Genomic DNA, 21,663 nt, shown 5'->3' with positions numbered 1-21,663 from the left:
CGCCGCAAGAGCATCACATTCACGTCGCACTGCCAGCTTCCGCTCTGCGTGGTTCCGCGCCGTTCGCGCACGTCCGCGTCGCACTCGCGCCAAGCGCTCACTCAGCACAGCGGCCGACGCAGTCGAGTAACGGCAGTAGTGCGGCGCGAGGGTGAGGACATCCGAGATAAAAGGTGAAAGAGCGTGTTCGTCCTCCTCTCTCAAAACGGCGGACTACAGCGTCCGATGGCGACGAGAGCGGCGGGCGAGCGAAAGTAGGCCGCTCCAACGTGACGCCCGGATAGAAATCGCCGCGGCGAAACAGAAAGTTGTGCACTCGCCCCGTCCGATGCAGCTGAGCTGACGCCGTTCACTCCATCCCGCGCTCGCGCCCCACTCCTGCCTTCTCCATCCGTCGACTCCGCTTGCTCCGCGTGCTCCGAGAGCATCCCATCCACCGACGCAGCAGCGTCTTCCGCTGCGAGGCGTGACTGAGCCCGTCCCGTTCCCGACGTCACGCCGCCTCATCGGCGCCCCGTCGGTCTTCGCTCGTGCGCGTGTGTTTTGTGTGTGTCAGTGCCGACGAAACTGAGGATTAACTTCGGTGTGGTGTGCGCTCGAAGTGCAAAAAGTGACTCCATCTCCTCGGTGAAAGGCGTCAATTTTGGTCTCTTCTGCGACGTCGTTGTCTCGGTGCGCGTTCTACCGATCACGTCAGTCGGTGTGTTTCTATACACCGTTCTTGCAAGAAGGACGCCAAAGAGTCTTTTGTTTCGACTGTCAGCAACGCTGTGAAAACGATGACTGGAGTGGCGACGATGTCGATCACTGGCTGCGCCTTGGTGCTCTGCTGTCTTCTGAGCTGTGAGTATCTAAGTTTATTGTCCGAAGCTCATGCGCATTTTTTTTTTTAACGTGTGCTGACCTCTCTTCGAAACTACCGTCTCATATCCCCGTCGAGCGCAGGCACTTATAGACGTTCACCTAAAAAAAAGATGTACGATGTTGGAAAACAGTTATACCTATAATTGGCTCGTATAGTGAAACCCTCCTGAAAATAATAAACCGGATATAAGGCGGCTAAAAGTGCCGAATAATGTCATAATATACACTTCCCAATATTATGTCTTCAGGATGTGTATGGGAGGCGTATTACCGACTCATAATTTCTGCAGGGTTTTGCATTATGAATCAAATGCTAACGCGTTTTTTTTTTTGAATAGAGTACCCGTTATTGTGAACAGCTTTGTAAACCGGCAATCGATAAACGCAGAAAAATTATATCATACCCATTCTAGTATGAATAGTCATACTCTACACTTACGAAAACAAGCTTGAAATTTTCAAAGTGCGATTTGTCAGCTCACGTCTGCTATAGGAGCACGGTCGTGTTTCTTGCTTCTAAAGAAACGTGCGTCTTTCGACAGTGCATGAAGTTCTGCGTGACAAGAGAGAGAGAAAATTCAAACCATCCTTAAATAAACATAAGCTTCTTTTATCTGGTTCAACAAAGGTGAATAGAAAGTACCGGGGAAGTGATCACGGAAGTCGCGAAACACGAAATAACGTGTATAGTTTGAACACATGCACCGCAGAAATCAAACGGGTCAACGTTTGCATACAGAGGAAAGTATTCAGACAGCCGGGAGCAAAGTTCTATTTACAGTTAATGCCATGCAAAACGCGTAGATCTCCACTTCGATAGTATTACCAGAGCGGCATTTTAATTATACCAAAGGTCGGATTCGTTTAGCGCGGGAAGCAAGAAACCTTCTAGAGAACGTGTAGCTGCGATCTAAGGTATAAATACTACGCTTTTGCGCCCCGACACGCATACACAGGATAAACTTAACGGGTAAGTGTGTCTTAGGTCACGAGATTGCGCTTACACCTAACAGGCTTGAACGTTTGCGTTGCTCTTCCACGCTGCTCGATCACTGCAATCCCTAGCGGCAGATCGGGCCCTCGTGAAAATCGCACTATTCTCTTCGAGTAACCGGTTCACGTGGGTACAACTCTTTTCCCGACAAACGCCCGGACTTGTTGCTCAAAGCGTTTTTTTTTTTTCCTGTAGATACACTATCGCCAGGCTGTGCCTTTCTACCGGTGTGATCCAGCGCGCTGCGTTGGCTTACTATCTTGTTTGTGCCGAGGGGCCATGCTGAGCGCGACCGATGCCTGCGCAATATCAGCGCCAAAGCTGCGGTAGTTCCGACAGAAAAAAATAGCAACATCGGGAATAAAAAAAAGTTGGCAGGTCCCACGTACAGTGGGAATCGGTGATATGCGTAGCACGAATGAGAAAGGTTGATATGTCACTTTCAAATCGGCACAACGTTACGAGGCGGATGTAAAATAATCTGTACTTGACTCCCATGCCATTATTATCATGTTTTTACGTGGCATATACCTTCATCATCTATTCAAGTGACATGATACAAAATTTGGTATACGTGAAACAAGCAAAACGGCCGCGAGCACGCTAAGAGCGTATATAGCATGTAGTCATGCCTTACATGACACGAATGTCATAAATATCATGTTTGCGCGTTAGGCTCTTTCACTTATGTTCGCCACGCAGTAATGTCATACGATTCGAGTTTTGCAATATGTTATGTGAACGAAATCACCGCAAGAGCAGCAAGGCCGTGAAGTGTAAATCATGACGTACATGTGATGATTTTCATGTTATTACTAATCACTTATGCTTCTCATACATTCATGTTATGCCGTACCAATTTTGGATGGTGTCGATACCGTTGTTGAAACGCCCAGGAGAGCTAAATGTCGTAGGCGGCTAGATAGAGCGATAGATAGATAGGTAGACAGATGCGCTCAATGTCACCGAAGTTTGCTAAGATACGTTTCGCATTTAATAACATGTTGTACTAGTGAAAAGAACGTCCTTGAAGATAAATGCCGAGAAGTAAACCACGCTGAGATGCTGCTGTTTACAAACGTCTTTTGAACTTCTTCGCAGTCGCTGCCTACAATAGCTGGCTAAAGATCGTTCGTGCTGATTTGAATGCAGCGTTAGGATTGTCAAGTCTATACTGGAACGTCCCGAGTCTTCACTTAGAAGACTGTTGACATTTGGTGGCCACCGGCTACCGTTGGTTACTTATAGCTTCGTTATGAATAAAAGTAAAAAAAAAATTAGAGGGCTTATTTCATTGTTTGACGCAACCGTAATAAAGTCAGCAGAAGAAATCATGGAATGCACAGCGAACGCTAATTGTGTAGTTTTAAGTGTACTTTATTAATTGTGACGTAAATGTGAAGATAATAGAGCGTGCGAACCTGTGACCTTTGGAGGACCTTACGTTCCTCGCATGTGTGTCACAGCTAACACGGTACACAAAACTGTACAATCAATGTTCGCGCTCTAGTTTTCTTGGCGTCATTATACATATAGTGCTTCTGATTTATCTTTTTCTTCTTTTATTCCTAATTTTTTATCTTGTATGTTCATCATGTATATTACTATCATGCATCTGGGATGGCCGGCTATAACAAAGCCTACTTCCACATACTTTTTACACATAAATACAAAAAGCTGTACAGCTGCTAATAAATGTTATACTTGCACATTTTATTAGGCTCTTCACTCCAATCTTTACGCTATCTTGTCATCTTACGTGGAAACCCGCATTGTTTAATGTATCATACGCCTTTCCAGGGGGGGGGGGGGGGGGGGTTCTCGTGGCAAACTTCAGGACTAACAAGGGCATTCAAACGGATTGCTAGGAGAGCAGCGTATGAAAAACTTTATACTTAAATTTGTTTACGATTCGGGTATGGAAACTTCGCTTTATTTATTGACACTGCAATAGAGCTATAAAAGTTTCTTCACTCGGAAACACACACTGAAGCCAAGCGTAAATAATTATATGACGTAACGAAAGATATATGTATGCTGATGTCTGGGCATCTCGAAGTAAAGCGACCACAAATGCACCATTTGTCAGTTTATAATCGAAATATTGGCCGACCTCACAAGTACTGCATTACAGCGGTGTTATATATACTTGTGCGCCAGCCAATCTATAGGCAGCCACAAGCTTTCCGGATCACGGCCTTTCTGATAGATCTCCGAATCGCGGTAGCTTTTATACCTATATATATAAAAAAAAGAACACCCGAGGGCGCGGTCAGAAGATTTAAGAATGAGGAGGAAAAATAGGCAAGGCCTCAACGTCTGGGCTTTTTCCACGAGAGCGCGCGCGGCGTCGTGGTATATCTTAACTGAGGATCCGATCTGGCAGACACAACAGGTTTCTCTCGAGGTCCGCCAAACGTTTCGTTTGCCGTTCTCCGTCTCGCAGTGTCATTTATCGTAGTTTCTCTGTGTGGGCACGTGTTACCCTTTCTCTCTCATTCTTTTTTTGACAAACAGCATGGCTGCCACGCCGGTTGGCTTTTCGTCGCTCATTAAGACGCCCGCAGTGCGCGAACACGTACGCTGTCCCGTGGCACACAAATCACGGCGCCATTTGCATGTCTATGCGAGGGTATCCCCCTTCTCCTTCGAAGATCCGTGAGTTCGCGTTTCTCGCGGACGAAGTGTTCGAGGGTGAAAATAGAATCTCGAACGGACGTGCTGTACACTGGAAGAAGTAAACAAAATAAAGAGACGAAAGATGAAGCAAGGTGTCATCGCGTTGACCGTGAAGCGAAAGTTGGAGGTGTGCGCGAAACAAAAGACTGCTCGTACCAGGAAGCCGCTCGACTCGGGCATTAGCTCACCTGATTTCGCTTCTTTAACCGTTCCTTCCTACGAGTGTCGTATATGTGCGGTGCTTTCCCGCGCGACGCATTCCCTCTCTTGCTGTGACTCGTTCGAATCGGCTTACTTTGAAGCTATTTCGTCTGTTTCCCTGTTTTATCGTTGTTTTCTTTCCGAATCTGTACGCGCATTTGCAGTCTTATATCGCGTGATTGTGCGAGCATATATATTTGGCCGAATATTTAAGGTAGAGTTGGAATTAAATGCATTCTGCGTGTCTGTTCGCAATCCACTCGTTTCTCGCGAACTGCCTGCTTAGGTTTGTATGCATCGGAACCCTCAATAATAGCCTATGCACTCCACAGCACACAGAACGACGCAAGTCGACTGCTAAACCTCAACTGTGTTCAAGTCGAGTGGTTGATGATTGATTTGTGGGGTCTGACGTCCCAAAACCACAATATGATTATGAGAGACGCCACTATAGTGGAGGGCTCCGGAAATTTCGACCACCTAGGGTTCTTTAACGTGCACCCAAATCTGAGCACACGCGTGCCCACATTTCCGCCTCCATCACAAATGCAGCCGCTGCAGCCGGGTTTCGATTTCACGACCTGCGGTTTAGCAGTCGAGTACCTTAGCCACTAGACCACCGCGGTGGGGCAAGTCGAGCGGTTGTTCTCTGTCGTTCTGTGTAGTGTGTGCTCGCTACTATTACAGATTAAACTATATAGCTCTAACTTGACCAGGTTAAATTAATTATTAAAGTAAAGGGCCGTGGTATTCATTTAAAAGTACACAATTTTCCTCTGCTACGGCGAAATATCTATAAAAAGAAGAGATGATGAAAGTTAAAAAAAACAAAAGAACTCCCACATCCTTCACTGCCCATTTTAGTATACGGCTTGCAGTGCTGTCCCACCTAGTCAAGTCTCAACATGTTGCTATTTTTATTCCTGCAGTGCGGAAACAAAACAAATCAAAACAAAAACGCATTCGCATGGGCGCTCCTGACAGTTGACATTGCCTCTTTCATTTATTCTGCTGATTGCTCGGTAAATTTTCGGGGAAAAGTGTTTTTCGTCCGATGCGCTCGGAGACAAGGTTGTCAAACTCGCAAGCCACAAAAACGCGGCCGAACGAGAACGCCGATGTTTCGACAAACAATCGACTCAGTCATTGCCCGCAGGCGCGCAGCGTATACAATACAACATACATCTCCACCAGGTTACAACGTGTTGCAAACGACGCCTCTTTTTCCTTATCTTTTGTTGCAGCTTGAACAGGGTTGGGGTGGTAGCTGCTCCTCCCTGCAGACCATGACCGCGACCTTGTTCTGAAAATGCGCGTACGTACGTGCTATGTGGCTCTGGGAAGACGTTCGTTCATGTTCCTTTGTTCCTTTGCTTGTCTTCCATCACGCATCACCGAACACGCCGAAGTTTCCATGTCGCCTGTATACGAGGGTATACAAACTATAGATTAAATCTTGGAGAGGTGACGTCTCGTTCCAGGCCAACGGCGGAGCGCTTCTTTCTGGGACCCGTTATTAGTGGCGGCGTTGGGCGGCAATTCGTCGCTTGTCACGTGCGCAAAATTGCGCCGCGAGGGTAGGCTGAGCGGACGGGTAATGAATGATGCGATATGGTGAGCACGATGATTTCGAGGGCTTCGTTCTTGTCGCCATGATTTAGCAGTCTGCGACAGCCGGCGTGTCGCTGCACTTCTCGTACGTTTTTTCGTACTTTTTTTTATTTTTCTGAGCAAGCAAAATTGGTTTATTCGTCGTCGGGTAACCAATGTTAAGCTGTTCGGGAACCTGTGCAATGAATTATAGCTGGGAGCGCAAATAAACTGGAGGGGCGGCTTCGAAGACAGGCTGGCATGAGCCACAGGAACTAGGCAAGCGCCACTACCGAGCACAGCAGTTGCGAGGGAAAGCGACAGCATTAGAGGGAGAGGGCGGAGGATATCGGTGGGGAAGGAGGTTGTAGCATGCGGTGGGAGAGAGTAAGGCCTAATAAGAGTTCTTAGGCAAGGAGCCGGGAGGTTTATGTGGTAACTGCACTCGGCGAGATGGAGGGGAGGAATGAAAGGTAGAGAGATGAGAAGCCGGGAAGAGAAAAAGTAGGTCAAGTTAGAGTTTTTCGGCGAGGCGGGAATCGAACCCTGGTGCCGTCAGACCTGAAGCGAGCGTCGTAATCACGCGGCTGCCGAGGCACGCTAGCAGAACAAGAATTTATGGAAACAACACGATTGCATTGCTCCGGGCACAAGAACGAGAAAAAGATAGATGGAAATGGAAAGAAGAAATAAAGACAGAAATTGAATGCGAGATAAATGATAGAATAGCCATGCTTATATAGTACAAGAGAGTGGCAAAGGCAAGTAATGGTAAGGAGGAGGAAAATGAGAATGGGAGAGAGTAAAGCGTAGCATGAGCATTGCTATGTATTAGACACTGCACCGTGCTCCCGACCGGGCTGCAGAAATTAGGTGCCTTTCTCCTCTTCTAACCACTAACACCACCACTACAGTTCAGAAAGGGCGTGGGAAAGTGAATCAAGGTTGACGAGAAGGAATAAAGAGAGCAAGCTCACCAGCTCCGCTGACTCCTCATGCAGTATTAGCACAGCTAGTGCACTGCTGCTCCTCTTTTTTTTTAATCCCTAATATAAGCTAGATTGTCGGCTACCCCTAAATGTTCCTCCATACAATCTTCCGTGTTCCTATAACGTCATGTTACTTTTATCAATTCCCGCCACCCGCGCTGCATGCTGTGGGGCATATTCATACACAATTGAGCGAGTAATAAAATGTCTTAGTTGTCTTTAGGTTGTCAACACGAACAATACAGAAAGTGTTTTAAAAAGTACGTATGAGTGGAGACGCAGTTTAAATCGATAGGTCACTGACGGCATGCCGCAGCGTACAGTGATTGCAGGTATCGATTAATGCGAACTGCGTGCCTGAAAACCGGCGTCCACTGTGGAATGCTTGACCCGCGTGTTGTCCCTTGGCTGTCACAGCATTTGACCGATGTTGAAAAACCACTGACTGAGAAACCGGACCCCCGTAAATCTGCCGGATGTGTCACATTTTTCTTTGTCACCGTGATGCTTAAAATAAGATAGAAATAACAACAGAAAATAGCAATAGCGTAGTGCGGCATCGGCGGCGCACCCCGCTGCGAACAGCCTCGCCGAAAGCCGTGGAGTGCAGTCGTGGTGTTGAGAACCTTCAGAAACCGATACGCTGTCTTACGCAGAGCCCCGTGGACTCATAACCAAAAGTATATATGCGAAGATGAAGCATGTATGTATAACACAAGGGTACACGAACCAATATAGCTACAAAAAAGACGGAGGGGGAGAGGAGGGTGGGTAACACGGCACTAGTACAAGAAATACATGCGTGTACAGGGGCTAAGACGCTCGTACAAGCACAGCATTTTTAAGATGGAATGTGAGCAGGCTTTAGGGTGACAAAGCTGTCCGTTATGATCGTTTTGCGGGGAAATCTGAGGGGTCGTTACAGTTTGCGACCAGGGCGGCCCAAATAATTCTCGCAGCATGGTGGCTGCCTGGCTGGCCGACCACACAGCTAACGTCGCGTCGTTTTCGGTTTTTTTTTTTCGTTGCGCGAGGGGTATGAATGTCTCGCGGAAAATTGGCAATTCATTTAGCTTGTTGCAGGCATCACCGGGCATGTGCGGTAGAAATGCGTATCGGAATACTGCGAATCCCGCTCGCGGGCTATCAGTAAATGCGACTGAAAAGTTGTTGAAATAGAGATGAACTGATGGAGCGCCCCCTCTGTTATCAATTGCTGGGCATCAGTTTGTAAGCGGGCGACGCTAATAGTTCTCCGTATGATATGGCGAGGCTGATATCTGGTAAATTATAAGCGAGTGCGAAATTAAGCCATATAAGAGCTATATATTAAAGTATGGTAAACTCCAGAAATAAAGGCATACACAAAGAATGACAACAACAAAAACAAATCAGCGAAACTGGTTATGCATTCCATACAGTTCAAAACACCCTTCACAGGTCTATTGCAAGGGGGGGGGGCGAGTTCAGCCACGTAACCACTCCTATATAGACTCCCCCATCATAGACGCCTTCCACTTCTTCGTCTCTCGTAATCATATCGCGGTTTGGAACCGTTAAGCCTTAACAATTATTGTTTACCTTACAAGTAGAGTTCCCACAAGCTACGACCTCCTTCCCCACCACCCTTCTTCGCTCCCTCCCTCAGACGCCTTCGCTTTCCCTTTCAAATGCTGTGCTCGGTAGTGGCGCTTGCCTATAGTTCCTGTGGCTCATGGCAGCCTGTCTTTTTGAGGACGCTACGGGGCCGCTTCTGAGCAGTTTAAACAGCTCCGCTGTTAGAAGCGGACCTCGATAGGTCACGTGATGTGATGCATAAACAACCGATCGTATTACCCAGTACACCGTATACGTTCAGCTGAATGGCGTGATAAATTTGGGAAATCTGCAGGCGTGAAATGAAGCCAGCTCACGCAAGCCAAGGTAATGGTAATAATATGTGGGATTTTACGTGCAGGAACCTAATCGTGAGGCACACCATATTGGAAGGCTCCGTAAATTTCGACTGTCTGGTGTTCCTTGACGCGCGCCTTCATCGCACAGTATGCGAGCCTCCTGTCTTCCCGCTTATTTCTTTCCTCCTCCTCCTCCTCCTCCTCCTCCTGCTCTTTTAACATTTTTTTCACTATTGAACTGCGATCGCCGCGACGGGAATAGAGCCCGCGTTGTTTGGGTCAGCAGCCGAGTGCCGGGACCACATTCTCACCTTGGTGGGTGCAAGACAGAATAAATTAGGGTTCCTCGATGCGCGGAACGCACCTTTTGAGGAACCCTATGATAAATAGGAGATCAGCGAAAAGGCACAAAAACGTGCGCTCATCATGTACTACTTAGCCGGATTCTTCAGATTTGCTTGTGGCCTCGTCGTGGTGGTCTAGTGGCTAAAATACTCGGCTGCTGACCCGCAGGTCGCGGGCTCGAATCCCGGCGGCGGCGGCTGCATTTTCGACGGAGGCGGAAATGTTGTAGGCCCGTGTGATCAGATTCGGGTGCACGTTTAAGAACCCCAGGTGGTCGAAACTTCCGGAGCCCTCCACTACGGCGTCTCTCATAATCATATGCTGGTTTGGGACGTTAAACCCTACATATCCATCTATCCATTCATTCATCCATCCAGATTTGCTTGTGTAATCAGCAACAAACTATGTGGGGTTGACGCCGTTATCACACCTTGCGTGATATATAGGTCCAAAGTAGCCCCGCCGCGGTGGTCTAGTGGCTAAGGTACTCGGCTGCTGACCCGCAGGTCGCGGGTTCGATTCCCGGCTGCGGCGGCTGCATTTCCGATGGAGGCGGAAATGTTGTAGGCCCGTGTGCTCAGATTTGATGAGTGCACATTAAAGAACCCCATGTGGTCAAAATTTCTGGAGCCCTCCACTACGGCGTCTCTCATAATCAAATGGTGGTTTGGGGACGTTAAACCCCACAAATCAATCAACCAAAGTAAAAGATCAGGTTTGAGATCTTTCCTCAGAATATATCACACCATCGTTTTGAGCCACTGTTACTTCATTAATGCCGCAATGGTCATGCAAGCAAATGTTTCTTAAAGTGAGCTCATGTCTCCCTAGACGACCGTGCGAACAGGATGCGCACAGCTGCCTCAGTGTAACTGCGCATGCGCGCCGCCCTTGCGTCGTGCGGGTCTGCGTGTGAACACGGCTGCGCGCATATGAATGCATGCGCAGCGAGACTAAACCACTTCGGCCAATCTGACGCGTCGATACACGCGAAGCAGCGAATGCCGCTAACCACCCATCACGTTACCGGAGTAAATCCCATGGCCAACCGCAGATTACACGACTGCCGTGGAGTACCACATTGACTCGCACATAAGTCAGCCTAGGTTGCAGACCAACAGCCAATTGACTATACGTAGCTCAGATGACGAAGGCAAACCGGGCGTGCAGACGTATATATGTAAAAGAGCGCTATCAATAACATTATCTTTCTCCATCTTTCTTTATTCATAATAGACGCCGTTTACTAATAGTTACTACTAATACAATCGCAAATGATTGCACGAACAGAAAAAGCTCCGAAAACTGGATGTCCACTCACATTTAGTATACTTTTTTTGTAGCTATTTATAACCGTAAGTTTTTGAAGTACTGCGTATCGAAATCATCGTATGTTTAGGAGACAAGTTGCATGTGCCATACTTCTGATGGAATGCAGGCCGCGAGGAGTTCCTTAATGCGCATTAAAACCCAAGCAGACCAATGTGTTTTTTTTTTATTATGCTTTTATCGAAACGCAACTGGGAGTTGAACGCGCATCGTCATGTTTAGTGATTGATTGATTTGTGGGGTTTAACGTCCCAAAACCACTATTTGATTATGAGAGGCGCCGTAGTGGAGGGCTCCGAAATTTTGACCACCTGGGGTTCTTTAACGTGCACCCAAATCTGAGCACACGGGCCTACAACATTTCCGCCTCCATCGGAAATGCAGCCGCCACAGCCGGGATAGTGGGGCAACAGTGGGTAACTCATTCATTGTTGCTGCCCCCTGCACCATGTACGTGTGATACCAATCAGCGGGTCAGTCGTTCTTGATCAGTCTGTCCATGGGCGTGTGCCCAGGGCTCCATAGAAAAAAAAAAGGGGGGGGGGGATTGCGCCCTCTCCTTCATTGGTGACTACGGGAGGGGGGAGAAGACAGCCTCTCCCCTGCCCGCCTTCCTCGCGCACACTGCTATGAGAATGTCTGAACGTATGTGATAGCCCTATATTTTAACATTCGACAATAAAGAACAAGGCGGCTTGCGTACGAGTGTACACGGTATGCGCTCGCAGTAGCCGCATGTATTCTGGAGTGCACGTAGATTCTGGTGGTTTACGGGACAGCATCCTACGGATGGCGACGCGAGGAAGTCCCTTTTGCGCAAGCCTGAGCGAAATCACTTGGCCGCATCGCAAAGCAAGCAAGCACGCGCAGCGCCCGCCGGCGATGCAGGGACCGTGGTCGTCCTCCCGTTGAATAACGAAGAAAACCCGTCGGACGAGTGAAAAGGAAGCGGCCGCCGGACGGATAAGACGATGAGCGCGCGTGCGAGATGAGCGCGGCCCCATGACATGGTTCTTCTTCTGCGGCGAGAAAAGTGACCGCTATGCTATGGAGGGACGTTCTCGTTCGCCTCCCTTCCCGTTCCTGGCTTCCGATTCACTCTACGCAGCAAGCGACGGCGGGATGGTGCTCCTTGGTTTCTGCGTAAAGGACGCGCTAGTGTAAGGGCATGAAGTATGGCGTGTGGGTATATGGATAAGTCTACCGTGGAGCGTGTGCTTTGACGGCGGGTATTGCTAGACCGCGCTCGCGTCAAGTGTCCAGCTCGTCCTTCACGCGTGACTTACGGTTAATCGTTGACTCGGGCGAGCTGTTTAACCTTTACAAACGCACGTTTAAAAAAAACGCTTGTTTTTTTTATCTCTCCTTGACCTCTGCATATGCATTTTCTTTGTTATTGGTTTCGTTTAGTTATTGCTTCACTGCAGGAGCGAATACACAGCGGAGTTCGAGTTGTGATGCGTTCCATAAAAATGGTCGAAAACACGCCATGCTGGCAAAGCGGTTTGACGTATTACGCTGTTAAATCTTCGTTGTATAAGAACACGACGAAGTACTTGTAAGTACACTTTAGCTGCTGTGCGGCCGTTTGCAGTTTTGTATGTTTGTGGAGCTCTCAGTGCTTCTGCACGTAGAAAAATGCTTTGTACGCACGAGTGTGAGCGTCTTTGTGTGTGCGCGCGTGTGCGTGTGTGCGTGTGAGCTCTTAGTGTTTTTATATTTCTTTCTTTGTTATTTTTCGTTGACTGAGCAACACATTCAAGGCATTTTGGGTAGCCAACTTTGACGGATCCAGCATTACCTTTTTTCGCACATCAACATAAATAAAGAAGAACAGAGGTAGCACAATTTCGCCGGCCCACCTCCCGTTGCTCCTGCATGGTGTTAAAGGGGGATAAAATAGAAAGAGTAAGTACTTCAATCTCCGCGGTGACGCGATATAGGTCGTTGGGGAAGAACTATATTGTTAAGCGCTTGGAGGTTGACCTCCCCGCCTCTCTTTTTCCTCTTCTCTCTCTCAAAGTATGCAGAGTATCTGCGGATGTATAGAGATGAACAAAAGTTGAAGGGTACATCTCTATTTTACGCTGTTTCTGAGGCGTCTGGAGGGCGTAAGCAATATTCAAAACGAACATCGCACAAACCTCAAGAGGTACTGTGCTCACGATCTAATCCTTTTGAACCTCGTGGGCTTGAGGTGTGCAGAGAGCCATCACTTCAACACGCCCACCTTGTCTGCGGGCCAACAAATCGCTCGCAGTTTGCGCACAACAGAATTTTAAAACAATGTGAGCACGGCAGAGAAACGTGGCCGAGGCTATCTTTAGCCTAACGATGCACCTACGAGGGCTCTCCTTCCGGTGTCGCATTGTTTGCGCTCGACCACACTGTAATTACAGATTTCAACTCCAAACCTGTGATACAGGTCTTGCCACGTATTGGGGTTGATTGAAGCAAACAAAAGCGGCACTCTTGCGCCGAGTGCTATATAAAACGTCGACATGCTATCTTCAAGAGAGCGGCTGCAACGTAAGCCAGTTTCACGCTTATCCAATGCCGACGTGTGTGCGCCAGAATGCTTTTTAAGCTGTAGTTTGTTCTTCTAAAGTGTGTTTGCGCAACTAATGGATCGTTTAAGAAGACAGAATAGGCCGCGGCACGCTTTGGACCATTCATATCGGGGACAGCCGACGCGTACTGTTGAGATTCGCTAAATCATCGCGTCACTATTACGCAATGTCTCTCGAATTACCTGAGGAGTTTGGACGAAGAGGTTCAATGACATCTGCGATTGTGTATTTCGGCGAAACCACAGTTCAGGCATGTTGGAAAGGATAAAGCGAAGCTGAATAAAGGGGTGGCTTGATTAGTTCGCGAATTGTGACGAGACATCAGATCAACCCCTAAACTTGGCAGGTACGTCCGCCGCGACGAAGAATGTTAGGTGGCTCCGCCCGCTTGAAAAACTCGCAGAGTTCTTTCTACTTTCATTTGAGACGACTCGAAGGCGAAAACGATTACAATTTTTTAAGCCGATGTATCGGTCCTCCCTCGCCTTCCTCGCGGAAACCTTCTTCTGAGTCTAACCTGGTTTTGCATGGCCTCCGCAATCGGCCAACCTTTAACCAAGCGATGATGTAATTTGATGACGTCGTCACGTGATGCCATGTTAGGTGACGTCATAATGGCACCAGAATGGCGTCACTAACATTGGTTATCTATCACGTTATCATGACGACCTAAGCGATAATGATTTTTTTTTTCAATTTGTCGGGTTGTCGCCGACGCGTTAGGACGATGGTTGACGTGGATGGTCGATTACCAGCTTATCACGCTTTATGAGTATTTTTAGGGCTCTCGCCTTGATTATAGTTCCGGGCCGCCCAACTTTTCAAACAGATCACCGTGGGTCGTCACGGTTCGCTTTTACGTGAACGCGTTCCCGCTTCATTGTCTTGTCTATGGAAGAGGGTGTCTGCGTTTATAAATACGCGCTGTATAAGATAGCACCACCGCTCCTTTTTCCAAACGAAAACATTACTTTTCCTTGTTCTCTAGTCCAATTGTGTAATTCCTCCTCGCGCAATTGTCACCGTATCACCTGCACTCCGTGACACTCTGTTCCCAATGCTGGACAACCGAGACAGGTGTCGTGTCGCCGAGCGCATAAGCAGACCGTCACGACCGCTCGCACGCGTGCCGAGAAAGCCACGCTCAGTCGAACGCAGGGACGCAAAGCGCGCGCCAGCTGCGCCGTCGGAAGACCAGGACGCGAGAAGAGAGCGCTGCCCCGCAGGGACACACGGCGTCGCGGAGACCTTCGAGGTCACCAGCGGTCATCCCCCGGCGTCTCTCTCGGCAGCGGCGGCCTTCGATCTGAAGAAGATGCGTGGTTCGCGAGCAAAATAACACGTACCCGACCGCACTTCGCGTTTCGCTTGGGCAGCTAGCTGTGAGAGAAGGAAACGGATTTGGCTCGGACTTGAAGTATCGGGCGCATTCCTGGACGGACGAGGCCGGCACGGAGATCTGCGCCGCGCGTGTCGCATGGTCGCGCCGTGCCTTACCTTCCGTGGATGCGCGGGGTTTTCTGTGTCGACGACGCTTCGTCCTCAAATGCTTGTCAGTTAAACGTACGCGGAATGCCTTAAGAAAGGTAGATGCTTTGCCATGTTTTCTCGAGAATCTTGAACATCTCGAGTTTGGGCGTACCGCAGTTCTTTACGCAGTGTACATCGGTATGAAATATAGACTGTTTAGGCTAAAGCGTGTGACCCTCGTTTATTGCCGGTTCAGGAAAGGATGTGCTGTCACAGACGACCAAGCTTGCTGGATTCTTTCATGAAACTCACCTGATTTCCGATTCCAAGAGCATGTGTTTTCGTGTTCCCACTTTACTTTCGTCAGCAGTTCGCGTGATTTCGTAATTTATTTCCTGCTTCATTCTTCCTCTTTTGAGCTTCCACTTTTGTCCCTCTTCCGTAAAGAGAACGCAGATGTTGTGACCCCTTCGCTAGTAGTTTCCAGCCTGCTGCCTCCCTATTTCCTATGCGTCATTTGAATTTGTATGTTTATGTCTACATTTAAAATACTAGTAATTGGGATGCATTGCTTCATTTTTTTATGAGAACATACTGATAACTATTGTGACAGAGGATCTGTAGGAGAATGAGCAAGGACGCTGATAAATGTGTTGCAGGGAAATAGGATGCCCGCAAGCATTTTCGTTTTTACTTATTTATTGTTGAGCTAGCTTTACATTTGGTACACTGAGGCACGCTGGTGCGTGTTAGGTAGCAAACAGAGTATATAGACCTTGGGTTTCGTAGCTGTGTACTTGAATAGCCGGCTCTTTCACGACCTACGTTTCCACTCATTTGCAGTTACTGAACACAAATAATGTTTCAGAAATAGAAATTACTGTCGCACTGCTGAATAGTTCTGTGCACCGAGGGGACTATGAGATTGCATACGCGTGCCGCATATTGCCAGTTTTTTGAGGTGCACTCTATTTTTTCAGTTTTTTTGATGTCCTGACAATGATAACTGCAAATACCCTGATATTTTTATGGACCTCAGCCATTATGCAGCATCAATTTACGTTTTTGTTTCCACCACCTCAATTGAAATCACTTCCATATGTGATTCACTTATGAATACCCATCTATGCTATTGCCAATGCACAGTAATGAATCTATTGTGCATTCGACCGAATTACCTTCGTTCTCCATGCACACACTGCATGTCTGCCAAGTTGATATATTTGATGTCTGTGCGTATTTTTAAGTTAAATATTAGACAAACATATGGACGTCTGGAGGTGGGCGACATGCGCCTACTGGACATCGCGAATTGTTACGGAGGCACAAATCAAAGTGATTGCTGTGCCGCGTAATCCTATTGAACAATACGCTTGTGAATGTAACTCATGCAATGTAAAATGGTCCTTTTAACGCCCGAAGGCTTTGTAGCCACCGTGAGAGTTTCGTAGCCCAAGAAGAGCTATTCTCGTATGGGTGCAGTGACTTGTAAACATCTCGAAAAAGTGTAAACTACGAAATGTAAAAAAAAAACGAAAAGAAAACAAGAAAACTAGTAGTCTCTTGGACCTTCACCTCAGGTGGCCTGAAAGTAAAGGTCAGAGTTCTTTCTCTTTCTAGTCGATGCACCCATGCTCTGCAGCACCCTAAGAAGGGTCTCTACACCTAGCCTGCTTATGAACTGTCTCTGAGATCGGCCCTCCTATGACCAAGCTCAGATCTAATGTAACGACTTCATCACGTGACGTCCCGTTATGGGATGTCAGGCGACTTCACAAGTTTAACTGATGTTTGCCGTCTCGATGACGCCGCATGGTGACGTAATCACGCTCTGATTACTTGCGTCACTAAAGTTGACGCCAATGGTCAATTTTTTTCGCGTTTGATGGACGTCCGAGTCTTTCACCTAGAACACAAGCCGAAGCGGCCCGCAAGATACGCACATAAAAGCGTGTCAGGAAGGAAGAGCCGTTAACTTGGCTTCATAAAATCCTGTACCCATTTTGGCGGATATTAAGCTCATTAAGTATTCCTTGTGTAAGTATCCTTGTCACAAAAAATGCGCGCCAATCACCGGCGCCGAAACCAAATCGCCGTAATCGGGAAGTGTTTTTTTCGGAGTAATACCGGTCGCTGCGTCCCCCCTTCATCCAGGAACGTTTGATTTTCCACGGCCAGCGAGCAATCGGTGGACGTAGGTATACCGGTTGCGTACGTATATACCTCCGGGCAAGGCGAAGCGCCTGCCCCACGTGGTCCGCTGCCCCAGCGCGTCGTCTTTCACGTGCAAGCTGCGAGGCGCGAGCGGTCAAGCTGTATACGCGCGCCACCAACGTGTTCCAAAGGTGACGCGGTCGTGCGACCTCGTTCGCCGCGTTTCTGCAGCATTTCGCGGCTATCGGGCTGCCGCGTGCAGAAGAGCGTAATGACCCTCGCACATACGCTGAGAGCATCCTCCTCGTCGTCTTCGTGCGAATCAAAGTCATTTCACGCCGTCGCGCTTACTTGAACGCTATCCTTGAACTGACCGGGGCTTGGCGGTTCCGCTGGGGTCCGAGTATAAAGCGCGCCATTAGCCTGACCGCACCGCGGTGATTTTCGCCGCCAGCAATCTGTTTCCTCACACCACCGGGACGTGATTCGGTGATCGAAGGGAGCGTTTGGTGAGTGTAGAATGTGGCGAGTATTAGCGAATAGGAATGTTGGGAGGCAATAGCGCTTCGGAGGAAGCTGCAGCTCTGGGAAAGTTTATCGCGCGGGTCAGACGCGTCGACGAAAAAGCCACTTGCGTATACGGAACACCCACACACACAAAAGAACTCGCTATTTTGCCTTGTAACCCGAGGTTGTCTTGGAAAGCATCAGACACGGCATGGGCTGGTAGAGCAGTGACAGTTATTCTTATACATACTGAAGGGGTGAGGAAGAAATAGTTCTGGCGCTATCATGAAGTCATCTGGCTGTTCCTTTACGTCACTCAGTGGCGTACCAACTCTATCGCGAGTGTTGGGGGGGGGGGGCAACAAACCTACATCACTCCTCAGCCAGGACACGCACACACGCACACACACACACACACACACACACACACACACACACACACACATATATATATATATATATATATATATATATATATATATATATATATATATATATATGGTTGACACAGAAAAGTCCGTGTCTAATATGCAACTGCGACGCTCATCTTGCTATCAGGCCTCTTTCTGATTATGCTTTGGTTAACACCGACAGATACCACAATAGTTTGTTTATTAAATTTATCCTGTATGTTAGTTGTCGATATGAAGATATACCAAGCGTCAACGAGGATACATCCACGCTGGGCAGGGTGATAGCTGCCAAACATCGAAGCATACATACGGCAAACCCACCGTTATCAATCTAGACTAAACATTTAATTACCCTTGTGAAGGCGCGTTTCACTTTCATGTTATAGGCCGATTTCTTTGACAAAAGCAACAACCGTGTTTTTTCAACGCATGATTGCTGTTATATTTTTTCATAATAAGTATTAAATTTTATTGAATATCTTCAGGCGTGTGTGTATTTTAATTTACTTTCTGTGCTAATAGTCTGAACGCTGTTTCTTGAGCGAGCAATCATTATAATATTGCTATTGTTATATTACTTTCATTACCTATTATCAACTTCTCAACCGTTTTCTCTAAGATGTATTTTTTGTTGTGTTAGCGGCGTAGTAAATTGTTTACACTCAATGTATTTCTATCAAAATTCCTTAACGGACCCATAGGCACATCCATAAATACGCCAATACAAACGGTGTAAACAAAATTTTTTTTCTTTGAAAAAACAAAATGGTAGTTAGCTGTACATGATTGGCGTAAAAACTCTTAGTCATGCACACAGCACCAGCCTGTTATGCGAGGCAACAAACGACGGGAAAGTGATTCATCATGTAATGATCACTTATTTACGACCACGTAAATAATAAAAGAATAAACAATTTACGATACGGCACATTCTTTGCCATTGCCCCGCCGCGGTGGTCTAGTGGCTAAGGTACTCGGCTGCTGACCTGCAGGTCGCGGTATCGAATCCCGGCGGCGGCGGCTGCATTTTCGATGGAGGCGGAAATGCTGCAGGCCCGTGTGCTCAGATTTGAGTGCACGTTAAAGAACACCAGGTGGTCGAAATCTCCGGAGCCCTCCACTACGGCATCTCTCATAATCATATGGTGGTTTTGCGACGTTAAACCCCACATATCGATCAATCAATCTTTGCCATTGTTTCTTTGACATTGAAAACTTTCTGTGTGCCACGAAATCGCCTGCTTGTTACATGACGCCACAAAGCTGGACAGCATCTCCTTCTATATGTAATTCAAGTAGGCTAGCTGCCAACCACATAAGCAGCGGCTACATATAGCAGCTGGCGAGATAGATTATGAGTATAATAATGCATTTGCACTTGCAGCGTAACGGTGTTCAGTAGTTTGTGTGCGTATACATCTCTGTGAGCTCATACTTGCTGAGAGAAAGAGGAATAGAGTGAAGTAAGCAGTGCTCCACGTGTGTCTTCGAGATGTATTTTGAGCTGTGAAGGATGATTCAAGTTGAGTGAAAACCAAGCAGTCCAATTCTTGACTAAGCCTCCATAGAGATAAATATTGGCCCCGTATCTGCATGTTACGCTGCAAGTGTCGTCGAGAGACGTTAGTCTTGCATCTGGAGAGAGCGAAAAAAACTTTTGATGTTCTGCGCAAAAAAAAAAATGGTGAATGGTATTCTGGAGGCATTGCGTTAGAGGGCCTCTAGCGTGCAGCGGAGGTGAACGAGCGCATCAAGTCATGTCGCACGTGAGACATGACCGCTATCTGGCAGTTATATTAAAAAACGAAGCGTGTGGCGTGCGCGCCCGTCTCGGAGGCTATTAGGTGTAGAACGCAAGGTGACGGGTACTTGCCACCACCGCGTCGTCTTAGCAAAGCGTTGGAAACACTTGCCTTTTCGTGCAAGCGTTGCATCATCAGAGCAGCGTGATAAGTGCTACGATCCTTAAATTAATTATGTATGCCTCTCTAGTAAAAAGACACACATACAGAATATTGACGTGTTTGACGTGTTGTTATGGTGCCTCAGATATGCGCAATAATTATTTTTTAATCGTTCATACAAAAGTATGAACGATAAAGCTTGAGCGATATTGGTTGGTGCTGCGGATGTCGTCGGCCGTTTGGGGTATCGTTTGGTGCCGTTTAGGGTATCATTAAGAGCGGAAAAACGGACGGACCAAATTTTTGTGTTGAAGGTCCCCAAGAAAAACTATCTTCTTTAAAAACCATGGTCTCTCACCTTCTTCCTGGTTTGGGGGGTCAAGTTGTGGGGTAAGCTCGAAAGCTGAGCTTCCTACTGAGCTTGAGTTCAGTGCTTTATTTGTGGGCACTTTGTAAGCTGCCGCTATGCCTCCAAATTACCGTAAGCAAAGCTAATCAGGTTTAGCAGAGACTAAACTGGAAACAATTTTTGGCGTTTCTGTATGGAAAATTTTAAACATCAAAAGCGATTCGTCACACTCATCGGCTCGGGACCGCTTCGACAGCACAGCGGTGATGATAAATCCTTTTCGAAGAAAATTATTTTCCTAAAGTAGCAATTGATATGACCGGTCCATAATAAGTATGCTTGATCCCATCCGTAAGTGCATCGACAAGTGAAAGTATAATAAAAGCATTAAAAATTACGTAATAATATAGACCGCTGTTCAGCGCTAGTCTGCTCTGCAATAGTACAGAACAAGATGCGAAAGCGTCGCATAGGCGACCCGCACTGCAAAGAGCCTACAATAAAAATAATCACAGTGGAAATATTGGCGACATTTCGCAAAGTTGCGACATTGTCTCATAACATTTTCATTGTTCCTCAATAACATAATTGAGTGATTACTGGCATCACTATATCGGTGGTGTCACTATAGCGCTTCTTAGGTGACTTGGCGCTTACCTATGTTATGCGGACGACGTGATTATAATTATTGTTATGTCACGTGATCGGGTTATTTTGCTCGAGGTCATAGAGATGGTATCTTACGTAAGGCGTCATTGATTATTTGCTTTAATAAAATGTGCTCGAAGGCTAAAAGGAAACTTCTTTATTACGCGTTGCTTCCGGAATGCAGAAATTTCAACTCGCTGTCATGAGCTGGTACGTGGTCCTGCTGACACAAAAATTCAGAACCCGGGGTTTTATTCTGTGCGCATGCGCAATTTTGGACTAAGCGTGTGTAGTTATACCACAATATTGATTTAATTTTGAATCATACACACGTCACAGTTCCCGTCCTTGAGGTAACTTGCGTAGGTGAACATTTTCGTTTTAAGTGCGCATGTATGAATAAATCCTAACCTATAGAACTTTCACATGTTCGCTTGAAATATTTTCTACAACTTTTTTATCCATGACTTCACATAGAAGTTCTATCCAAAATCATCCGTCGTTTCTCCAACGTACATACCCTAAGTGACATAGGTAAGTACTCCGTGGAGGGAAAAAATGTAATCAACCCCATCATTAGACTAAGCTGCAAATTAAATCTGTACATCTTTTGTCCAAACGAATGCTTTCTTGTGAAGCATCCGCCGAGCTTCCTTACGGCTATCAATGCGGCCTATACCGCAGATGTGATCATCCACCTTAAGTTTATTGTACAACACATCTACCAGCACATGGTGAAAGCTAAGATTATGTTTGCCGCAT

At 47.1% G+C, this 21,663-nt stretch overlaps 1 protein-coding gene across 3 annotated transcripts in view; it reads left to right on the top strand.

The window, feature by feature from the left end:
- The first annotated feature begins 278 nt into the window (after window positions 1–278).
- The window catches only part of LOC119174440 (uncharacterized), a 240,170-nt gene continuing 218,785 nt past the window's right edge, over window positions 279–21,663 (top strand). For all 3 annotated transcript variants that reach the window (XM_075895651.1, XM_075895650.1, XM_075895649.1), the window contains exon 1: window positions 279–843. In XM_075895651.1, the coding sequence (XP_075751766.1) occupies window positions 780–843 (64 nt within the window). In that variant the 5' untranslated portion in view covers window positions 279–779. The remainder of the gene's footprint in view (window positions 844–21,663) is intronic.

This window comes from Rhipicephalus microplus, chromosome 5 (assembly GCF_043290135.1).
Source record: "Rhipicephalus microplus isolate Deutch F79 chromosome 5, USDA_Rmic, whole genome shotgun sequence".
In the NCBI taxonomy this organism is placed as follows: Eukaryota; Metazoa; Arthropoda; class Arachnida; order Ixodida; family Ixodidae; genus Rhipicephalus; species Rhipicephalus microplus.
The sequence above is the reverse complement of the archived record's forward strand: the minus strand, read 5'-3'. Positions and strand labels throughout refer to the sequence as shown.